At 42.4% G+C, this 20,572-nt stretch overlaps 1 protein-coding gene across 6 annotated transcripts in view; it reads left to right on the top strand.

The window, feature by feature from the left end:
• ptprfa (protein tyrosine phosphatase receptor type Fa) overlaps positions 1–20,572 on the top strand; it is a 385,498-nt gene that overhangs the window by 134,114 nt on the left and 230,812 nt on the right. For all 6 annotated transcript variants that reach the window (XM_087852896.1, XM_087852895.1, XM_087852893.1 and 3 more), the window contains one exon: positions 14,567–14,712. In XM_087852896.1, coding sequence (XP_087709022.1) covers positions 14,567–14,712 — 146 coding nt within the window. The remainder of the gene's footprint in view (positions 1–14,566; positions 14,713–20,572) is intronic.

The following is a 20,572-nucleotide window of genomic DNA, read 5'->3' as shown; positions in this document are numbered from 1 at the left end:
TGGGGGAACTTGCACAATCGGTGGCTGACTAAATACTTTTTTGCCCCACTGTAGTTGTGATAGTTGACAATAGTATAAAACGTACTGGATTTGGAGGTGAGGCACAACTTTTATTTTGAAAGCGTTCTTTGTTTCTGGTTTGAGTCCCACACCAGAAGCCCTTATAGGAGTCCTCTGATCCCTCGTAACAGTGAGACCTTGCTAGTGCCTGGTGAGACTTCTTAAAAGATGTGACACGTTTCTCTTGGACGATTCCTCTCCTGTCCATGAAGTCGAGCTTGATATTCACCATTGAAAATCACAGCATCACCAATGCAACTCTACAACTCTTCCCTTTCCCAGATTTGCCGCACGTAGGTGGCGCTCATTACCTCTAACTGAAAACATTGTCCCTCATGTTTGGTCAGTGTTACTTTAGCTCAGCTCTATTGTGAAATATTGCCTGATATTAACAATTTCCTGAAGAATCACACCGATTCAAACACTGGCCTTCTTCATTTCTGCACTCGTACATATTATAATGGAAACCACTTACACGGTTTGTCTGGATGGAGCAGAATGCAATCATTCTCAATAAACACATGTAGAACAAGTTTAAAGGAATTAAAGTGCATTATTAATGAGGACAAACTGGGCTGTCTCCAGTCCATTTATGGATTCCCAACTCAAAATTGCCTCTTAATTGTGTTTCTGTATGCAGAATACAGTTTCATGTGTGATTCCAGTTTGGCTGCAGCGAGCGTCTCAGCATATGGCTCAAGTTGTTCCTGAGAGTCTGTGATGGGCACACAGACGTGTCTTGCTGGATTTGGCAGTGACACGGTGAGAGGAAGTTTCTGCAAGGAAGCCAAAGAAGATGGCTCCCTGTCTTTAGAAAACATGTAACGAAGACCTGCTGGAGAAATAACACACACATGTGGAACAAACTCAACTGTTACATCTGGTTTAATCTGCAGAATCGTCATAATAATAGATGAGAATATAATTTCACTGAACAGGATCAAATGCAGCCAATGTTGACAAGCGTGAGTCCACCTCAAATGAGACGCTCCTGCAAAGATTCACAACCAGTAACTGTTGTGGCACGCAGACATGTAGGAGTCGGGTTACAGGGAACAAATACTGATGTGATGGTGCTGTGCTCGGCTTTGAAGATTACTGGTGAGATGCCAGAGACTTCTGATGCAGAGCAGGAACACAGTACCAGGAGGACACCGAGAGGCCGTGTGGACAGAGCAGACTGAACAATGGGGGAAAGGGGCGAGGGTCAGGATGCAGGCAACAGGCTGAAGATGAAACTCAATTTACAGAAAAGCTCGAAGCGAACGCTGAGGCAGAAGCAGCAGTGGAAGAGCTGATTGTTTTTTTCAGGGCTTGATAACAGCACAGCGATGCACCTGGCACGGCTCTGTTCTGACTCCAGTGCACCTACTTCCACTCATGCAATCACAGATACAGGAGAGAGGACTCACCGGAGAAGACGGCAGCTTATTGTGCATTCATGTGTTCTTGGAAGCAATACATTTGTTGTTGGTGAAGTGCACACAAAAGCTGCTCGAGCCAGAGAAAGAAACAACCGAAGGTTTGATACATGAACTGCAAAAACTTTTTTAATTAGAAGAACTTGGTGTGAATTTTTGTATTGCAAATGCAATTTGTTTACATTTACTTAACAATATTTATTCCTAATTTATTTAGTGTGGCTTTAATTTGTAACCATTATCTGTCCTCCATGCAAAATAACCCAGATTAGTTTGTAGCATCATCCTGGTAACAAATCAAGTAAAGTGATTAAATGTAGGGCTGCTCAATTAATCAAATTTTAATCTGGATTACGATCTGGGCTTTCAACGATCATTAAAAATGACTGAGCCGATTATTAGCCCCTCCCTCGTGCTTTACTCTCGCGCTGCTCCGTGCGGCAAATCGAGCGCACCTCTCTGCATTTCAAACACGCGTCACAACAATTAAGAGCAGCGGTCTCCAACCTTTTTTGCGCCACAGACCGGTTTATGCCCGACAATATTTTCACGGACCGGCCTTTAAGGTGTCGCAGATAAATACAACAAAATAAAACTAGTACTGGTACCGAAAAAAGAAGATTTATTCATAACACACGTGAAAAGACCCAGGAAAACTGAGTAAACGATAAAAACGATAACAAAATAACGCTGAAAACCGATAAAAACCCTGAAAACTTTTTTCACAGCTGAGCCTCAACTCTCGCGGCCCGGTACCAAACGACTCACGGACCGGTACCGGTCCGAGGCCCGGGGGTTGGGGACCGCTGATTAAGAGGACCCGAGGGAAGCTCGGAAAGCTGAGCAGAAGTTATTTGGAGAGGAGAGAGACTGCTGTTGGTTGAAAAGAGGTAAAAAAACTTCAGTGGTGTGGAAACATTATGGGTTCAGTCAGACGTGGATCAAGTCGACACAGTGTGTAAACTTTGCTACAGTGTCATAGCTGCACCACAGAGCAACACTGCAAAGTTCACTAAACACAGATGTTTATATTTTCATTTATTTCTTATATTGCAAACATTTGCACTGTTATCAGTATTTGCACTATTTTATATTATTTTTGACAATCTTTAAAGTCATTATTCAACACATTGTTATTGTTAAATAAATATCGTCAAATAATCGAGATCTCAGTGAAAATAATCGAGATGATCATTTTTGCCATAATCGAGCAGCCCTATGTGAAAGTATTGACCAGAGAGTAAAGTTGTTGGTTAATAAGTTGCATTTATGAACTGTACAGTTGCTGTTGCATGAACACAGGTATCTGCTGAATTAGTGATTAGTAACATAGTAACATAATGGTAGTGTTTCACTCACCAGATCTGAAGCAAACATGTTTATTTCTGCTACAAAGTATTTGGACGTAGGACTTTATATGACTCACTGTTGAGACAAGCCTCAAGTGGGCATTAGAGGAACTGCAGTCTGTGGCATTTAGTTTCGTTTCATTTTTCAGCCCCAAAGTGTGTTTTAAATACTCTGAGGAGTAGCATACAACACATTGTGTAATGTCCATGTTTATTTTTACATTCGATCTTGGCAGCACATGAACACAAAGTCAGTGAACCGACTTCCCCACTTGAAAAATCCAACTATTTGAGGGGGAGTGAAAGCAGAGATGAGTAAAGCAGAGCTTTTTCATTATGCTAACATATCTTGTTGCTTCCCTCAACATTTCTCTTCCTCGCATCTTATCTCCCTAAAGCACTGATACTGGAGAGGGGGAAAGTGATGCAAGACACATAAGGTGGCAAAGACCTCTTCTATAAGCCACCTTGCTCCTCATCACCTCAAGGGGCTGCTAAGGGATTGAAAACCTGCATGATGGCAGATTCGTCAGTAACAGGAGCATGTGAGGAAGCATAAGTTTGCATAATGAGAAGCATCTACTGAGTGTGGTTTGCAGAGGCAGGTATGACACAAATATGGCAACCAAACTGAGTTGTTTCCTTAGGTGAGAATCAAGATACAGGTTGCCAAACAGTTTCAGGGCTAATGCAGAAAATAGGACAGCCACTCACTCTCACATTCAAACAATTGGGTGTCGTCCACTAATCAAACATATAGGTTTTAGATTGTGGGGCCAAAGTAGAGCATTTGTTTTTGAATTCAGTTTATTGTCCAGACAACTCTTGATAGAAATGCAAGCTTCAGTGCTCATGCGCACCATGTGGGAGCTAGCATCGACCGAGCAACCAGGGGATTTAGAGGAATCAGATTTGTGTTGCAGTATGCTCAAACATCCCCATAAAAAGTCTCATACATGAGGAAAGTTGCACGGAGCACATTCCACAAAGCGTCCGCTGACCTTTTTTTTCCTGTGAAAAACAGAAGCTCTTCTCCCTGTAGCTCCCTCTGTAGCATTTCTATACAGAATAATTCCCATAAAAAGCCTGTGTGGAGAGGCAGCTCGTGTCTCCTGTGGGCTGCTGCCTTACACCGCCTCCCTCTTGCACAGCAGCCTCTCCTCTGTGGCTCCAGCCATGCATGTCCTCTGTGAGATTGGCTTTATTCAAAGATCAGCCGCTAAATGAGCAGGGAGGAGTTGGCATTTAGCACATGCTAAACCTATTATAGTCAGGCTATATCTGTTTCTGCTTGGAGACTTTCAGATTGCTGTAAGGGTGCTGGGTTTTTTGTTGTTGTCGTTTTCTTCTTTGCATGTGTCAGTAAATGTCAGTAAATTGTTTGTGTGTCAGCGTATGTCCTACCTCCTCCAGATGACATGAACTATCTGAGCAGCTACCTGCCCACTAAATACATGCAAAATCCTCACCGCTGATGCAGAGGTGGCTCAAAATGCAGCAACTTTTAATGGCAACTTGATCCACAAACATTTTTTACAAGAAATTAGTCACGAAGCAGGTAACTGCTCTGTCCTGTGACTGCACCTGTAACAAATGAAAACTCTCCCCTCAAATGAAGCTCCCCGTGTAATGATGCACCACTTTAAATGTTCCTTCCATGCTGGTAACAACAACACAGCAAAGATGAAGGGTGTTGGCTCCATGAACGTCACCCTTACCGTAGGTGTGTCTAATCTGATGCTGTAATTTTAGACCGAAAGCTTGAATGCACAGACATGACACTGGAGACGTACCCATGTTATTTATATGCAGTCCCCTGATATGTAAAACCATCATGAGCCTAAACACGCCAGCAGACACCAGCTCGATTCTTCTGGAATTTTTATAGCAGCATTGTGAAATATGAGAGTGGGTAAAAGCAACACATTGATATAGAAAATCAAATTAACCATTGTAAGACTAAGGCACAGCTTTCACTTTGAAGGTTAGCATCATATATTTTTAAAGGTTTTAACACGAGTCTTCAACAACTCACAGCTTCGTCAAGAAGGATTTTAAATGTTACGAGTAAAACTTTCACTTAAATTCACTGCAGCTCAGTAGGTAGCGTGCTGGCCCCGTGATCAGAAGGTCGGGGGTTTGAATCCACTGAATGGCAACCCTGAGGTTCCCCTGAGCGAGGTACCGTCCCTCGCTCAGGGGCGCCTGCTTAGTGGCTTCACTGAGTCAAAAACAGTAATTTCCCCACAGGATCAATAAAGTATACATGATTATTATTATTAACAGCTCACTGAGCTCAGCAAACTGTCCTCTGGTGGCTTGTGCTCCAACACATCAGCTGAAGAGGTGATGGCACTGACGATTACCGCAATGGGAAATTGTAAATGTCTTGGCACAAAATGATACCACACAAGCGTAGTAGACACTAGACGCTTTTCAGGGTTGTGGGGGAGCCTATCCCTGCTGTCTTCAAATTCAAATTCAAATCCAATTGTATTTGTCACATACACAGTCATACACACGGTATGCAGTGAAATGCTTACACAGCTGCTCGTGACCTAAAGAAAAAAGAAAAGGCTATGAATAAGATAGGAAATAAATATGAAAATTAAAAAGGGTAAATTTAACCAGGAAGGAATAAAATAAAATATATAAATTAAAGTTGTAAATAAAGTAACTGTACAACAAAATACACAGTATAGAAATATATAAGAATGTATGAGAAATATAAATATATATATACAATAACAGCAGCTGTACAAGTATTAAATGGAAATGAAGAAATATAATGTCCAGTGTTGTGCAATCCACATGTGTAAGTGTCTTGTGCAGAGTCTTGTCTTAGGGCGAGAGGCGGGGGGCACCCTGGACAGGTCGCCAGTCTGTCGCAGGGCTAACCCACAGACTGAGACAACCATTCGCGCTCACATTCACACCTGTGGGCAATTTAGTGTTTCCAATTAACCTGTCCCCACTAAGTGCATGTCTTTGGACGGTGGGAGGAAGCACAGAACCGGCCTGATAGTGGAATTGAACTCAGGACCTTCTTGCTGTGAGGCAACAGTGCAAACCACCGCGCTGCCCAATAATCTGTATCTCACTATTAATTCCCTACAGTAACAATTACAATAGGAAAGCAAATGAGTTCACGATGAACAGATAACTGCACGCTTATCACATACAGAGTATTTAACTGTTTTCCTCTCCATCATAGATGCCTGTTAAAGATGTCAAACAGGCACGTTTCTAAGAAAATAAGGCCAAGAAACAGCTGCAAAAAGGTCAGAGAATAACGGGAGTCCAAGGCAACGAGCAGCTGCCCGAGAGAAGAGGGGAGGGCACGAGCATGTTTTATATTTGTTAGGCCTTGGGTCAGTGATCAACAGCCATGGGAAATAAATAGTTTAATAATGGTCTGATCCGCCCACCTCTGGCTCCTCAGATGAAACTGTGCAGACTTGATTCTTTCATTCTGCCAACACGTTTCATTCTTTCCCTCCTGAACACTGACCATCATCAGGACCTTTTATCAATCTGATGTACAATTTCTGTTACAAGAAATGTTCTTCAGGACAAACTGTTGGATCCAACTGTACAGGTTTTGAGTCACGTTGAACTTTAAAGAGCAAACTTATCAGCTGCTAAAAGTTGCTGTTAAAATGTCTCGCCTCGCCTGCAAAAGGCTCTTCGTGGCTCCCTGCTGGGGAAGAAAAAGGATTTAACCCCTGCTTGAAACATTCGCATTTCTCCTTGCAGCCTGCCACTCTGAAAATGTTGCTGTCACGGTGCTGCGAAGTGTGTTGACTACTGATTGATGGTTCGGGCTCCTCGGCTGAGGCTGGTGCACGAGCGGACACGCAGAAGCAGCTCTCGTAGCTGCAGCACATACATCACATTAGAGTGTATTGTACATGTGAAGACTCAAAATAAATCATAGAAATGTTGTGTGAAGACAATTTCATTTTGATTCATAAAGGTGCTGCCATCACGCAGCTGCATCCAGAGAAGATAGACGGCTTTTATTCCGTGCTCGATGTTTCTAATAAATACATCAGCATTTGTGTGTCAGTGCCAACACTGTAGGAAACGCAGCTACATTTACTGCATTTCTTAAAGTGGAAAGAAGGGGGTCAAAGGAAAGGATGTAAACAAAAGACGGCCTTTATGAAGCTGATGAAACACAGTCATGAACAAATGAGGGTTCTGCATCAGATTTCCAATCTCAGAAGTTAATTTGGGTCCTTTTACACACATGCTGCGTATGCTATACACACGACTTTTACTTACATTTAAAAAGTGTATTTCTATTTATCACATGTGTATTCCCTGACCAACTGGAGAGTAGTTGTAGATTGCTGTAGCCCAGTCACTCAGGCCTGCAGAGTTTTCAGTGATGCTCTTCAATCATAGCTTCCTAGGAAAGAAATTGCATTCCTCAACCAGCTGCAAAAACCTTTGTGAATTTTGAAACGTGCTGTAACACCGAGGCACAGCTTTCACTTTGAAGGTGAACGGTCTCCATTTCCAATTAGCAAAATTGTTCTTTTAACGTTTTAACACGAGTGGCTGCCTTCAACTACAGGCAACCACAGCAATCTCCCAGTGAGCAAAGCAATTATAAGAAGGATTGTTGTGCAACACTCTTCACGACTGATTTCAACCTGATACACCCAAGAAATCGCTTGATAACCATTTGGAAAATCAATATTTTTTTATCATATATTTATATCATGTCCAGTATGACAGGCAGTTATGTTCATATGGCCCCACGTGAGAAACGTCTGTATAACATAATTATGTTTGTATATATTATGCACAGTGGTTGAATTTTGATGGGGTAGAAATGGAGCTGTGCACTTTTTAGACATGATGACTGAAATGACTGATATACTACATGCATCTGTCTTTTGTATTGGAGACAGATATCTGACAGATGCGGCTGTTAACATAACTAGCCAGCCCTGTCACTGGTATCTATGCCTGTGACCTCTCAGTCCTGCAGTGTTGGGAAGGTTACTTTTAAAATGTATTCCACTACAGATTACAGATTACATGTCCCAAAATGTATTCTGTAACGTATTCCGTTACGTTACTCAATGAGAGTAACGTATTCTGAATACTTTGGATTACTTAATATATTATCATGCTGTTTACAACTACATGAATGTACTATTGCTGTGATTTATTACTGTTACTGAAGGTCCGCGGCTCCGAACCGTAGTAAAGGGACCTCTGGCTAATACGGTGGGTTCTGTGTCGGCTCGTAGCTGAAAACTAGCTTTACTTTGTTGTCTGGGTCAACTTTGCTAGCAGAGACAGAGAGAGGCGTTGAAAGGCTGCTCCAACAGAACTTATTGTTTCAGAGGAAAACACGAACACGGTGTACAGTCGAGTCTTAATAGCTTACTTACAGCTGGGCTCGTCAGGCTCTCTTCTTGGCTGCAGTGGTTATTATTATATTTACATGCTTCCAGCTCCCGTTTCTGCTCGATGACAGCTCGTACTTTTCCTTTTTCTCCCTCCCTCGCTCACAGACACATAACGGGTATGGCAGTCCATTCTCCCTGCAGCACGGACTACACTGCCCATGATGCTACATTCTTTAGAGCTATACCTGTAGCATTCTGCCTATTAGCTTAGCACAACAACAACAACAGGCGCTCTCTCACCCAGGAAACACGCAGAGAGAGAGCATCACCCTGTAACCATGGCAACCGTAACGCTGCCTGGAACAACAGAACGTAGCTGTCAAACAAACCCAAACAGTCCTGACCCGCCACAATATGAAACAGGGAAGTACCGCCGTGTAATCCATTTATTTCAACAAAGTAACTGTATTCTAAATACCACCTTTTTAAACGGTAACTGTAACGGAATACAGTTACTCATATTTTGTATTTTAAATACGTAACGGCGGTACATGTACTCCGTTACTCCCCAACACTGCAGGCCTGTCAGTTAGTGTCGTGTTTGTTGGGGAGAAAACAAACATACAGTGCAGCACTTCAGACTCACACTGCCATCAAAGATTTATGTAAATTTGACGAGCTGAAAGCATTTTGTACTGTACGGGAGACGCAGCATGAGATTGATTGACAATGGTCTATAGCCAATCAGGACGCAGAACACAATGCACTGTGAAAAAAACAAAAAAACATGCAAAATTGCACCAAAAAAATCAGCGAAAGGTGAACCGCGTTACAGCGAGGGAGCACTGCAGCTCTAAAGGCCCATCCACAGATGAAGCTAGTACACATCTGATCACGTAGGTGCCTCTCAAACCATCACATGTAAAAAATCAACAGTTTCTTTGCCTTAAATTTAGCCCTAAGGAAATACAGTGGTCATCACTTTGTGCAGTGCAGACAGAAAAAAGGTTAAAAGGTCTGAAAGTACCTAATGTTTCTTTGTGTTTATCGCTGAATCACAGGACTCGCGTATTTGTGAGTTCGGGTGCTGTAGCACAAAATCTGAAAGTGTATATATCACAGGGTTTTGTATGGAAAGGAGCCATGAACCACTAACCACACAAGCAGAAGTCAGGCAGACAGCGAGAAGAATGATCTTTGATTTCTGCTGCTTTTCAAAGTTACATCAGAGAAACAAAGTGTTATTGGAGGAGACGTGCTGACAGGGGGGAATCGGGAGCAGCGATGACGCAGGGGAGGACGCCACGGAGAATGACAAGACTTTGATGCTTTATAACACCAACACTTCAAGTATCTTCCACCTGTCTCAGCCGTCTTTACACACTGACCCGGCAATAAAGAAGCCGCTTCTACCAAAGGAAAACAGCAACGTTACGATTCGTTCTGTGGGAACAAAGGTGAGGCCTCTGAGGTGAGGAGCTCCAACAAGGAATATTTAATCATTAGTCAAAGTCTCCACACTCACAGCAGTCTGTCTCAGAAGGAGAGCCGGTCTTTGTTGGTGTTACCATGGAGCGCTAACAGGACTCGGTGTTCTTTTTAACAAGAATTCAACACATGAGCCGAGGCTCAGACTCGCCGGACCAATGCTGGAGATATTAATAACATCACACATGACCAGCTTGTTCCACCACATCAATTATCTTTTTTCAAGACGCTGCTTTGTGTTAAAATTAATTTAGATTCTGTGATATTATCTTAAGAGAAAAACAATTTATCATAAATGTTATCAGCATTTCCTAAAAGTTAATGTAGTAACACAACTGCACTAAATGCAATTAGTTTAACAAGATGATTAAATGATTAAATTGCCTGGAAACCTTTAGAGTTTTTCTTTAATCGGATGGTTAGTCAAGCTGAGCAATGCAGAAATTGTGTGTTGTAAGCTGCAGGTGTATTCTTCCACTGCATTAGCCTGGACAGCAGGGTAGAGCTGCTCACCTTGATGGTGTGATGGAGGTGTGCTGGTCACACCTGCAGGCTTCTTCAGCTCACGGTGGCTCGACTGGTTTGTCACTTGTAGTTTTTTAATGTGATGCAGAAGCAGCAGGACACGCTGGATTTGCGTCAGCAGTAACTTAACGCAGCAGTAAGAGAGCAGCACGCTGTCACATTGCCAAAACAAGCTTCACACCAAATTAGAGGAAAACTTCTACATGAAAAACTGGAAATATGGACACCAGGCTTTTTCTACAAATCACTGACACTGGTGCATAAATACTACATGTGGTTCAGAGAGACAGTCTGTCCCTGGGTCAGCATCGCTTTATAATGATAATAATAATAATAATGGATTGCATTTATATAGCGCTTTTCAGGGCCCTCAAAGTGCTTTACAATTCCACTATTCATTCACTCTCACATTCACACACTGGTAGAGGCAGCTACAGTTGTAGCCACAGCTGCCCTGGGGCAGACTGACAGAAGCGAGGCTGCCATATCGCGCCATCGGCCCCTCTGGCCAACACCAGTAGGGAGTAGGTGAAGTGTGTTGCCGTGTCCGAGACTGTTCGAGGCTCAAACCGGCAACCTTCCGGTTACAAGACGAACTGCCAACTCTTTGAGCCACGATTACCCCGTCTACACTACTACACAAAAGTAGACGGTTATGTCCACCTGGAGTAACTTATACTTTGGTTCTTCCCCTTCTTCCTTGTGCATATATGTACATAAGACTGAGGCAGGGAAGGCAGCAGCAATGCCTCTGCTCAGAACAGAGCACACAGTAAACAGATATAAGTCAGATATGGTGTAAAAAGGAGGAACTGGGCTGGAGTTGGGTTGCAAAGCGGCTTGCAGACACAGAGGAACTATGGGCCGTTTAAATAGCAAGCCGTATATAAGATTAGCCAATTCGATTTGTAGCTAAGCCCATCAGCCGATGTGGGATGGCACTGAAATGCTTGGCTTGAGCTCGACTTCTTGGCCTGCATGAACTAGGCGTCGGTTTCATATTTGCAGCTCTGTTCTGCGACTCTGTTCTGCGACTCTGTTCTGGCACCAAGATTTCCTTTTAGCATCTGGGTTGTAGACTGAGCTTAGATGTGTTGGGACCACACACACGGATGCAAACACACAGTTTGGCTGCTCTCATGTAATCATCACTCAGCTTCTGTTGTCATACAACAAATGACAAATATGCACAAACAGTGATTTGATTGTGTCTCATAAATGTTGATTTTACATCACAGTCAGGCGAAGCGTACACACTGCTGGGACAGATCCCTGGTTAAATAATCATTTAAAAATAATCTTTAGTGGTAGCAGAGCGCTGCCCCCAGCGCAGACATATAACACTGTTGTAATGGTTTTAGTTTACACAGTGATTGCTTCTCAAAGACAGACTAATCCACACATACACTCTGTTTAAGATCATTCCTGAACATGCTCTTCAAAGCTCCTGGGAATGTTCGGCTCTCTGTATGTTGTCTGTTACTGATGTAGCTTTATTGTTTTATTTCAAACCCTAAACCTTGAAGATGAAACAAACCCTACAAATGTAATCAAAACTTCATTTCACGAGTTGTAACTAGCTCAGCTGCCCCAAACACATCAAATGACTGTTTATAACTCGGATTTGTTCAGTAAACATTTGTAAGTATGGAGGGATATTTCTTTAGTCATGATACCATCAGGTATGTCACAACTACCAGGAGATGCATCCGGGCTCTGATTGAGGAATAATTTTGAAAAAGGTAAAACCAAATAAAACCAAAGTCGAAGCAGTATCAGGATGTCTTTGTGTGATGATAGTAATTAAGCAGTGACGTTCGTGTCAGTTTATCATATCTTTAGAACGACTATTTGGAACACGTCGTCTCGATGTTCTCAGAAAGTCTCACAATCATGTTCATCCTGCTGAGGGCTGTGGTGATGTCATCAGATAAGATATCTCTTTATTGTCATCACAGTCATACAGAGTACAATAGTGCAACGAAACTGAAAAACTGCGTACGACACGACACAGTAACTTAAGTTAAGTATAAAAAGAAGAATAAGTGTATTGCACATTATTATAATCATTGCGCCTTGTTGCAAATATAAATATTATTATTGTTATTGTCGTTACCCCCCCCAAAAGTCCAGGCAGGTAGCCAATCAGGTCAGCTGTTAGCACTGATTAGGGCTGTTCAGCAGCCTGAACCTCCTGCCAGACGGCAGCAGCTTAAAGAGCCGGTGTCCTGGGTGTGTGCCGTCCTGCAGGATGCTGCGTGCCCTCTTGAGACAGCGAGTGCTGTACAGGTCGTTCAGGGAGGGAAGAGGATGTCCAATGATTTATTTTGTCCATATTAATGACCCTCTGAAGTGTTAAATGCTCTGAATCAATTTGCAGCAACATGTTAACAGATACGATAGAAAGTCTGTGGCATTTGGTAACTTGTGTGTTTTTAATTGTAAATCTTCAGACTGCTTTAAATCTTATTTACTGTGCAGTTTTACACTCGGATATCCTTTAAGTTCTACATCTATAGTCACTCTGTGGTTCTTGGACAGCGCCATGTACAATTGTCTTGCTTTGCTTACATTGGTAAGCCTTCTCCTCCAGATTTTATAAATATATAGGGGAGACCGGGGATAGTTGTAACATTTTTGACATTTCTGTCTGTAAATTGGAGCTCTTTTAAGGTAGAGGATTCAAAATGTAATGCAAAGTATTTACATGTCTCTGCTATTAAATAGTGCAGCTATTTTCTCTGCAGCACAATTACCCATTGCATGGTATGCTCTCAAACACAAAGAGTGAAATGTTACAATTAACCCTGTGTGTGTGTGTGTGTGTGTGTGTGTGTGTGTGTGTGTGTGTGTGTGTGTGTGTGTGTGTGTGTGTGTGTGTGTGTGTGTGTGTGTGTGTGTGACAGAATGCAGAAATCTAGCTTTTGAACATATTCCAACCCCCCAAAAAAGATAAATTATGGAATTTTCTGCAACTGAATATTTCATTAATTTTGGTTGGTCTTCCTTGAGTTTGGCCTCATTGGCTCAGTGGGCATTATAACCTACAACTCTTGCACCAATTTTGAACATAACAATGAAGCTGAAAAAATGTAGTTGTTCACCAGCATCGCAATTCCATTACTTTTTATCATGGCTTACCTTGGTGTGGTTTGCAAAGTGCTTCAGAAAGATGAGGAAATCTGTTTCTTGCACCCATCCTGATTTATTTCCACTACCAGTACTTCCTACTGGTCCATCTCTGACACAGTGGTCTGCATAATGTATGTGTGGGAACACAAACAGTGGAGGAATTGTGTTGCCAATGGCATTAACCGCATATACAAAAGCGACCAGTGAACCTCTCTCTGCTGATGTCGTTGCCCCAACTTGTTTAATATAAGTTAAAGTAATAGTGTGGTGAGTTGTAACATCTGCATTATTGTTACAACTAACCCAGACTGTTGCTGTTACAACTGACACAGACTCCTACAGCCATGAACTAGCTAACATTACAGCCAACAGCTAAAACATTAGCACTAAAGACCTACACAGAATATATCCCCATAGACATACAAATAACATCATTTAAGTTTGATGAGTTTAACTGCAAAGCAGATCATGCTGTTAGAAATTGAAATAAAGTAGAAAAACGTACCTTTTGGCATACAAATTACTTTTCTTCGTGTTAAATTGTCTGTGTTTGACAAAATGTGCTGATTTTTCACATGTGATAGCAGAACTGAGTTGGACATGCACAGGATGAGTCACATCATTTGAAACTTAGCCCTGATTGGAGAAATTGTGTTACAACTGACCCACGTTACAACTATCCCCTACATATATTGCTACATTTCTCATGTATTTTTATGAAGTTGCTCGTCGAGAACAGGTCCAGTGCTCATTTAAACATTGCATCATAACTGCACTAGTGGTCCAAACCACCACTGTGTATGGTTAACATGTGAGACCATGACCTGAATTTTAAAAAGGATCTTCTGAGCTGCATATTATCCATGCACAACACTTGTTCCAGCCTTTCATGTTGGTGATGTACAGTATTATGGTCACAGGGCTGGTTTATGATTCATGTTTATTCATGCATTCAAAGCAGATTTTTCAAGGTTTCCATCTGTCCGTTCACATCTGCCTGCTCTCTGCCACTAATAAGACTGACGGATGTTGCATATTTTCAGGGAAAGGATGGTGCTGGGCTGTTTGTACGGCTGGGTGTGGCTACAGGCATGAAACAGCTTTTGAAAGAGCATATTGTTCTTGGACTTAAAGCAAGTACAGAGATGTCTCTCTGTCAGGGCTCTTCATCTGACTCTGCTTTTGCTCTCTTCCTGCCCTCATCTCCGTTTCTTTCCCTTAGGCACGCCCAGCTTCATCAAGTCCCCCGAGGATCAAACGGGGATTTCGGGAGGAGTGGCGTCGTTCGTATGCCAGGCGGTCGGTGAGCCCAAGCCTCGCATTACCTGGATGAAAAAGGGAAAGAAAGTCAGCTCCCAGCGCTTTGAGGTACGACGCGTGAGCTGGCCTCAAAGCTCCCTGTCTGAAGTGTTTGAATGTGCAACACCTCCTTGTCTCACACCTTCACTGCTCATTACCTGTCTGCATTTGTGTGATAGAGAGCAGCAGGTCACACGCTGTCATTTTATCGAACATATGCAACATACCGCTCAAGAAGATGTGCGTGCATTTAGCAGGAGAGGCCAACCTGCAGACTGGTGGTGTATTTATTCATTACTAACGTGCACAAAAAATCAGACAGCAGCTTTCTCCATTTAGTGCCTGTTTGAAAACCACTTAATGCAAATGATGTTAGTTGTGTTATTCTAATGAAAACACTGAGGCTCAGAATTAGAGGAGGAGGTGCAGATTGTGATGTCTGTGGGTTCAACGGTGGAGCAGAACTCTAATAACCTGCTGTGGCCATCAGGTTTATTTAGTGTGTGTCTCACATGTCTCACATGTCTATGTTATGAGTGAAGCTTTTAAAAATCCCGAGTTAAATTTGAATTGAGTGCATTTCATTTTGTTCAGCAGAACAGCAAACAATTAAAGCTCAAATATCAAAGTTTTATTTCTCACTTTGAAATGTAGGAAAGAGGTTGTAGACGTGTGAAGACTGTGTGTGTGCTGGAAAATGATCAGACCAGACAGAAAAACTGGAACTAATGATTTCTTTTTTACATTTTTGACTGGAGATCTTCTCATTAAAACATCTGAAAACAGAGTGAAAATGTGCATCACATTCAGAGGTTTTTATTCAAAGCTTCTATCTCAAGCCAAATGAAGACCGCACGTTGGCTCAGTAATAAGCATCGTGGCTTCTTAGTGAGAGGGTCCCGGGTTTAAACCACAGACTGTATGTGAAACGTTTAAAGCTTCGCGAATCAGTGGGTGAAGTTATAGTGGCACTGTCCATCTTTAATATACAGTCTATGGCTCAAGCATGGCCTTTATGTGTGGAGGTTACGTGTTTACTCCAACGGACGGGAATATTCTTCCTTCTTATTATTACTGAAGGAGTTCTGCACATTTCTAGACCTTCTGAATGCGCTCTCTTGCCCTTGAGACGACCACTGACTCATAGGAGCCCAGAAAAACCACTGACGTACCAACAAAGTTCATATCTGCTGATCTCAACTGCATCATTTGTTTCTTTTATTCGTAAAAGGAAAAAAGTGTATTTTCAGCTCTCTGTGAGCAAACACGACTTTTTAATGACAAGTTGAAATACCTTTTGATTAGATATTAAATGTCTTTTCTTTATTTGCATAATTCTGAAAAACTCAGTGAACAAAACCCTGATTATCTCGTCTCTCAGCATCAGTACTAAAAACAATAATTAAAAAATACATGCATGGTGACATTTTGAATCAGCGTAATTTAGATACATGTGCGAGCTACAAAACGCTGGCAGAAGATAAAATATGCAGAGTTAAAAAGTTTTTTTAATGTAACTTTAGGCTGTGTGACCTTTAAATACGTTTTGTAATCATGCACTTTTTTTTTAAAGTACATGATTACAGGTCATTTCCAGTAAAGGCTCGGTGTCAGGACAGGACCTGGTTTAATGGGTGGAGTTGAGCTTAAATTCCTTAACATTTTTGCAGTGTGTTTGAGGATAGACGTAGATATGGGATGTCTGTGCGCTGTCTGCAGCAATAATTAGTTGTGCAGTTAAAGCAACATTTACATCAATAGCAGGACAACGCAGCCAACCCGTGCAGCTGAAAAGTGTGTGCTGTGTGGTAGCAACAGAAACCACAATTCTTCTAAATTGCCACTTGAGGCTTCAAAAGCGCATCAATCTGCACCGACTCCCTTGTTAAAGTATGTTTACAGCCTGCTACAGAAACAGGGACGGATTCTTTCACAACGTAAGTGAAGAAAGAAAACTGTCATCAAATAATAAGCAAAGTGCATCCTTCTGTCCTCAGAGGTGAATTAGCACTAGCACTGCTGTAACCTTTGATCTTTTGAACATCTGACCTGACTTGAATGAAGATGGAAACGAACTACCAGCAACAGTTGGAGTGAAGCAGGCCTAGTTTACATAAACTGATCTGGGACCTTCAAGCTTGAATATGTGCTGCACATAAACAGCGCTAATAAAATGTTGTAGAGGCCCAGAATGACACCTGGGGATGGGTATTGATAAGATTTTCACGATTCCGATTCCATTTTCGATTCTTTATCAATTCTTTTTAAAAAAGGAGAACACTAAGGTCGATTAGCTTAGAACTTTGTTTTATATCTTCTCTTTGAACAAGATAGAAATTTAGGAGTAACATGGCCTTAATAATAATAATAATAATAATAATAATAATAATAATAATACATTTTATTTAAAAATAGCGCCTTTCAAAGCACCCAAGGACACTGTACAACAGATAAAAACACAAAAACTGAAAATATACACAATAATAGTAAAAATAACAGATAAAAGTTAAGAACATACAGAGGTTTAAACATAAGCAATTTTAAACAGATGAGTTTTGAGGGTGGACTTAAAAAGAGGGAATGAAGTAATGTTTCTGAGGTCAGGGGGTAAGGAATTCCAAAGTCGAGGGGCAGAGCAACTAAAAGCCCCGCCCCCCATTGTGATCAGACGAGCGGAAGGAACGGAGAGAGAAAGAGAAGATGAAGATCTGAGGCACCGGGATGGGAGGTACATCTGTACTAAATCGGAGATGTATGGTGGAGAGAGAGAATGAATAGCCTTAAATGTATAAAGGATTATTTTAAAATGGATGCGAAATTTAACCGGGAGCCAGTGAAGCTGCTTCAGGATTGGGGAGATGTGGTGGGTAGAGGAAGTCCTAGTAATAATACGGGCAGCAGAATTCTGGACACGTTGGAGCTTGTTGATGGATTTTTGTGTAAGGCCAAATAATAGTGAATTACAGTAATCAAGTCGAGAGATAACAAGATTATGGACGAGAATGGCAGTGGCATGAGGAGTGAGGAAAGGGCGGAGGCGATTGATATTACGGAGTTGAAAATATGCTGCACGTGTGACATTATTGATATGTGAATTAAAAGATAATGTGCTATCAAGAAGGACACCCAAGCTTTTCACAGAGGGAGAGATAGGGACCAGCGAATTATTGATGGTGAGAGAGAAATTGTTAATTCTGGAGAGCAACCGTTTAGTGCCGACCAGGAGAAGTTCTGATTTATTGTTGTTGAGTTTAAGAAAGTTGGAGGAGAACCAGGAATTGAGTTCAGCTAAGCAGAGGGTGAGGGAGGGTGGAGGAAGAGTAGAATCGGGTTTGGTAGAGAGGTAAAGCTGGGTGTCATCGGCATAGCAGTGGAACTGAATATTATATTTACGAAAAATATGTCCGAGAGGAAGAAGGTAAATGATGAAAAGAAGGGGCCCGAGGACAGATCCCTGGGGCACCCCAGTAGATAAAGGAGAAGGCTGACAAGTGAAGGATTTTAATTGAATGAACTGAGTGCGGTCAGACAGGTATGATTTGAACCAGGCTAATGGAGTATGAGAGAGACCAATGGAAGCTAATCTGCTAAGAAGAATGGGATGAGAGATGGTGTCAAAGGCTGCACCCAGATCAAGGAGAATAAGGATGGAGAGGAGACCAGAATCAGCTGCCATAAGAAGATCGTTTGTTATTTTTATGAGAGCAGTTTCGGTGCTATGCAGAGGACGGAAACCAGACTGGAACTCTTCGTAAAGGTTATTATCAGTGAGGTGTAGATGGACTTGAGAAGCAACTATTTTTTCAAGAATTTTTGAGAGGAATGGTAGATTGGAGATAGGACGGAAATTATTAAAGTTATTGGGATCTAGACCTGTTTTTTTCAGGATTGGGGTAATGGCGGCAACTTTGAAAGAAGCAGGAACAGTTCCAGTGGTGAGTGAAGAGTGAATAATAGCAGATATGAGGGGAAGGAGAGGGGGTAAACAGGCTTTGACAAGGACAGTGGGGATAGGATCAAGCTGGCAGGTAGAAGGCTTTGATTTGTGGATGAGATCAGCAATATCAGTTAAAGACGGAAGTTGAAAAACAGAGAGGAAGTGAGAAGGGGGTGGAATTGCGACAGAGGAGCTACATTGGGCATTAGGGACCAAATCAAGGTGTATTTTATGAATTTTTTCGGTAAAGAATAGCATTAGAGCGTCGCAGAAGTTAGATGAATAGAGATGAGCGGGCAGAGAATCAGGTGGCCTGTTAAAGGAGTTGAATAATGAGAATAGGGTCTTGGTGGAGTTCTCACTTGAACAGACAATGGTAGAATAATAGGCAGATTTAGTTTGACTGATACATTCCTGATAAAACAGAACATGGTTACTAAACATATCCTTATGAATAGTAAGGCCAGTTTTCTTATAGAGACGTTCAAGCCGTCGGCCTTTAGCTTTCAATAGTCTGAGTTCAGGTGTGTACCAGGGTGCAGAGCGAGAAAACAGTACAGTTCTGGTTTTCTGTGGGGCAAGAGAATTCAAAATACTACTGAGGCTATGATTATAATAAAATACTAGATCCTCTTGAATAGCCAAATTGCTAAGAGACAAGCAGCTAGAGAGAGCAGAAGAAAGGATATCAAGATTTATATTCTTGATATTCCGGAAAGAAATAATACGAGGATTGTTGATTATAGAGAAAGTCATGTGAACATTAAAGGACAGAAGTAGATGATCCGAAATTAGCAGCTCGTCAGCTGAGCAGTTGGAGGGGGTAAGTCCAGAACAGCAGACTAGGTCCAAAGTGTGGCCCTTAGTGTGGGTAGGGAAGTTTATGTATTGTTCAAGGCTGAAGCTATCAAAGCAGGATAAAAGGTCCTTGGTAAGAGGATGATCGCAGTTATCCACGTGGACGTTGAAGTCACCCAGCAATATTATATTAGGGGAAACAGTAGCTAGGTTGGTCAGCAGATCAGCAAAGTCATTGAAAACAGAATTAAATTTTGGGGGGCGGTAGATGACAGCTATGACAGTTGGAGTAGGTCCTGAAAGTTGACAGACAACAGATTCAAAGGAGCTGTACCTAGGGACAGACAGCGGTGAGACTTTCCAGTTCTCGCGATAGATTATCGCGAGGCCACCACCACGGCCGGACTCACGAGGTTGGCAGGTGTAAACAAACCCCGGGGGGGTGGAGTCGTTGAGTTGCGAAAAGTCATTGGGCTGTTGCCATGTCTCAGTCAAGCAGAAAAAGTCAAACTTACGGTCTGTTAGGAGATCCTGGATGAGATGTCCTTTGTTCGTAAGCGAACGGATATTAAGCAGGCCGAAGTTGACGGAAGTACTGTCGGACTGGATGAGAGTGTTGGGCGACCTGGGCTGGTTAGCCAAAACATTGTGGTCAACAGACCTGCCGGGGTTCCGTTGAGAGCGACCAGAGGTGGACCAGAAGGACTGAATTGGCTTGGAATTATCCTGATGGAAATACCGACGGGAGCCCCGATGTACGTACTTTCGACGAGGGAGGAAGGCAATGTCCGTGTGGAGATGAAGAGCAGCCAGCGGCGGAGCAGCCAGGGAGAAGCGGAGCCGGAGGAGCTCATCAGCTGTATACTGATGGAGCCCAGTGCCGAGTGGGTAGATCGATGACATAAAGATCCAGACCCACACAGACAGTGCATAGATCCTGAGGGGCCACATCATGGACAGGAACAACCGGACAGAGACACCGGTGGGCCGTAGAGACAGGAACAGGACAGGAATCCGTAGCGACAGCGATAGCGGTGAGTAGCGGCAGCAAGTCGCGCCAGCGTTCACTCAACCGGAAGGATGTGACCCAACAGTTACAAACCCAACAGTGAGATCTTAAGAGATCCACAGCCTACGGCTCTTCAATGGGGTGTCACAGGGTCCCCGGGAAAAAACTGTAGATGTAAAATAATA

This window comes from Neolamprologus brichardi, chromosome 15, assembly GCF_056152115.1.
Source record: "Neolamprologus brichardi isolate AB-2024 chromosome 15, ASM5615211v1, whole genome shotgun sequence".
In the NCBI taxonomy this organism is placed as follows: Eukaryota; Metazoa; Chordata; class Actinopteri; order Cichliformes; family Cichlidae; genus Neolamprologus; species Neolamprologus brichardi.
Note: the sequence above shows the minus strand (reverse complement) of the source record. Positions and strands in the feature narration are given on the sequence as shown.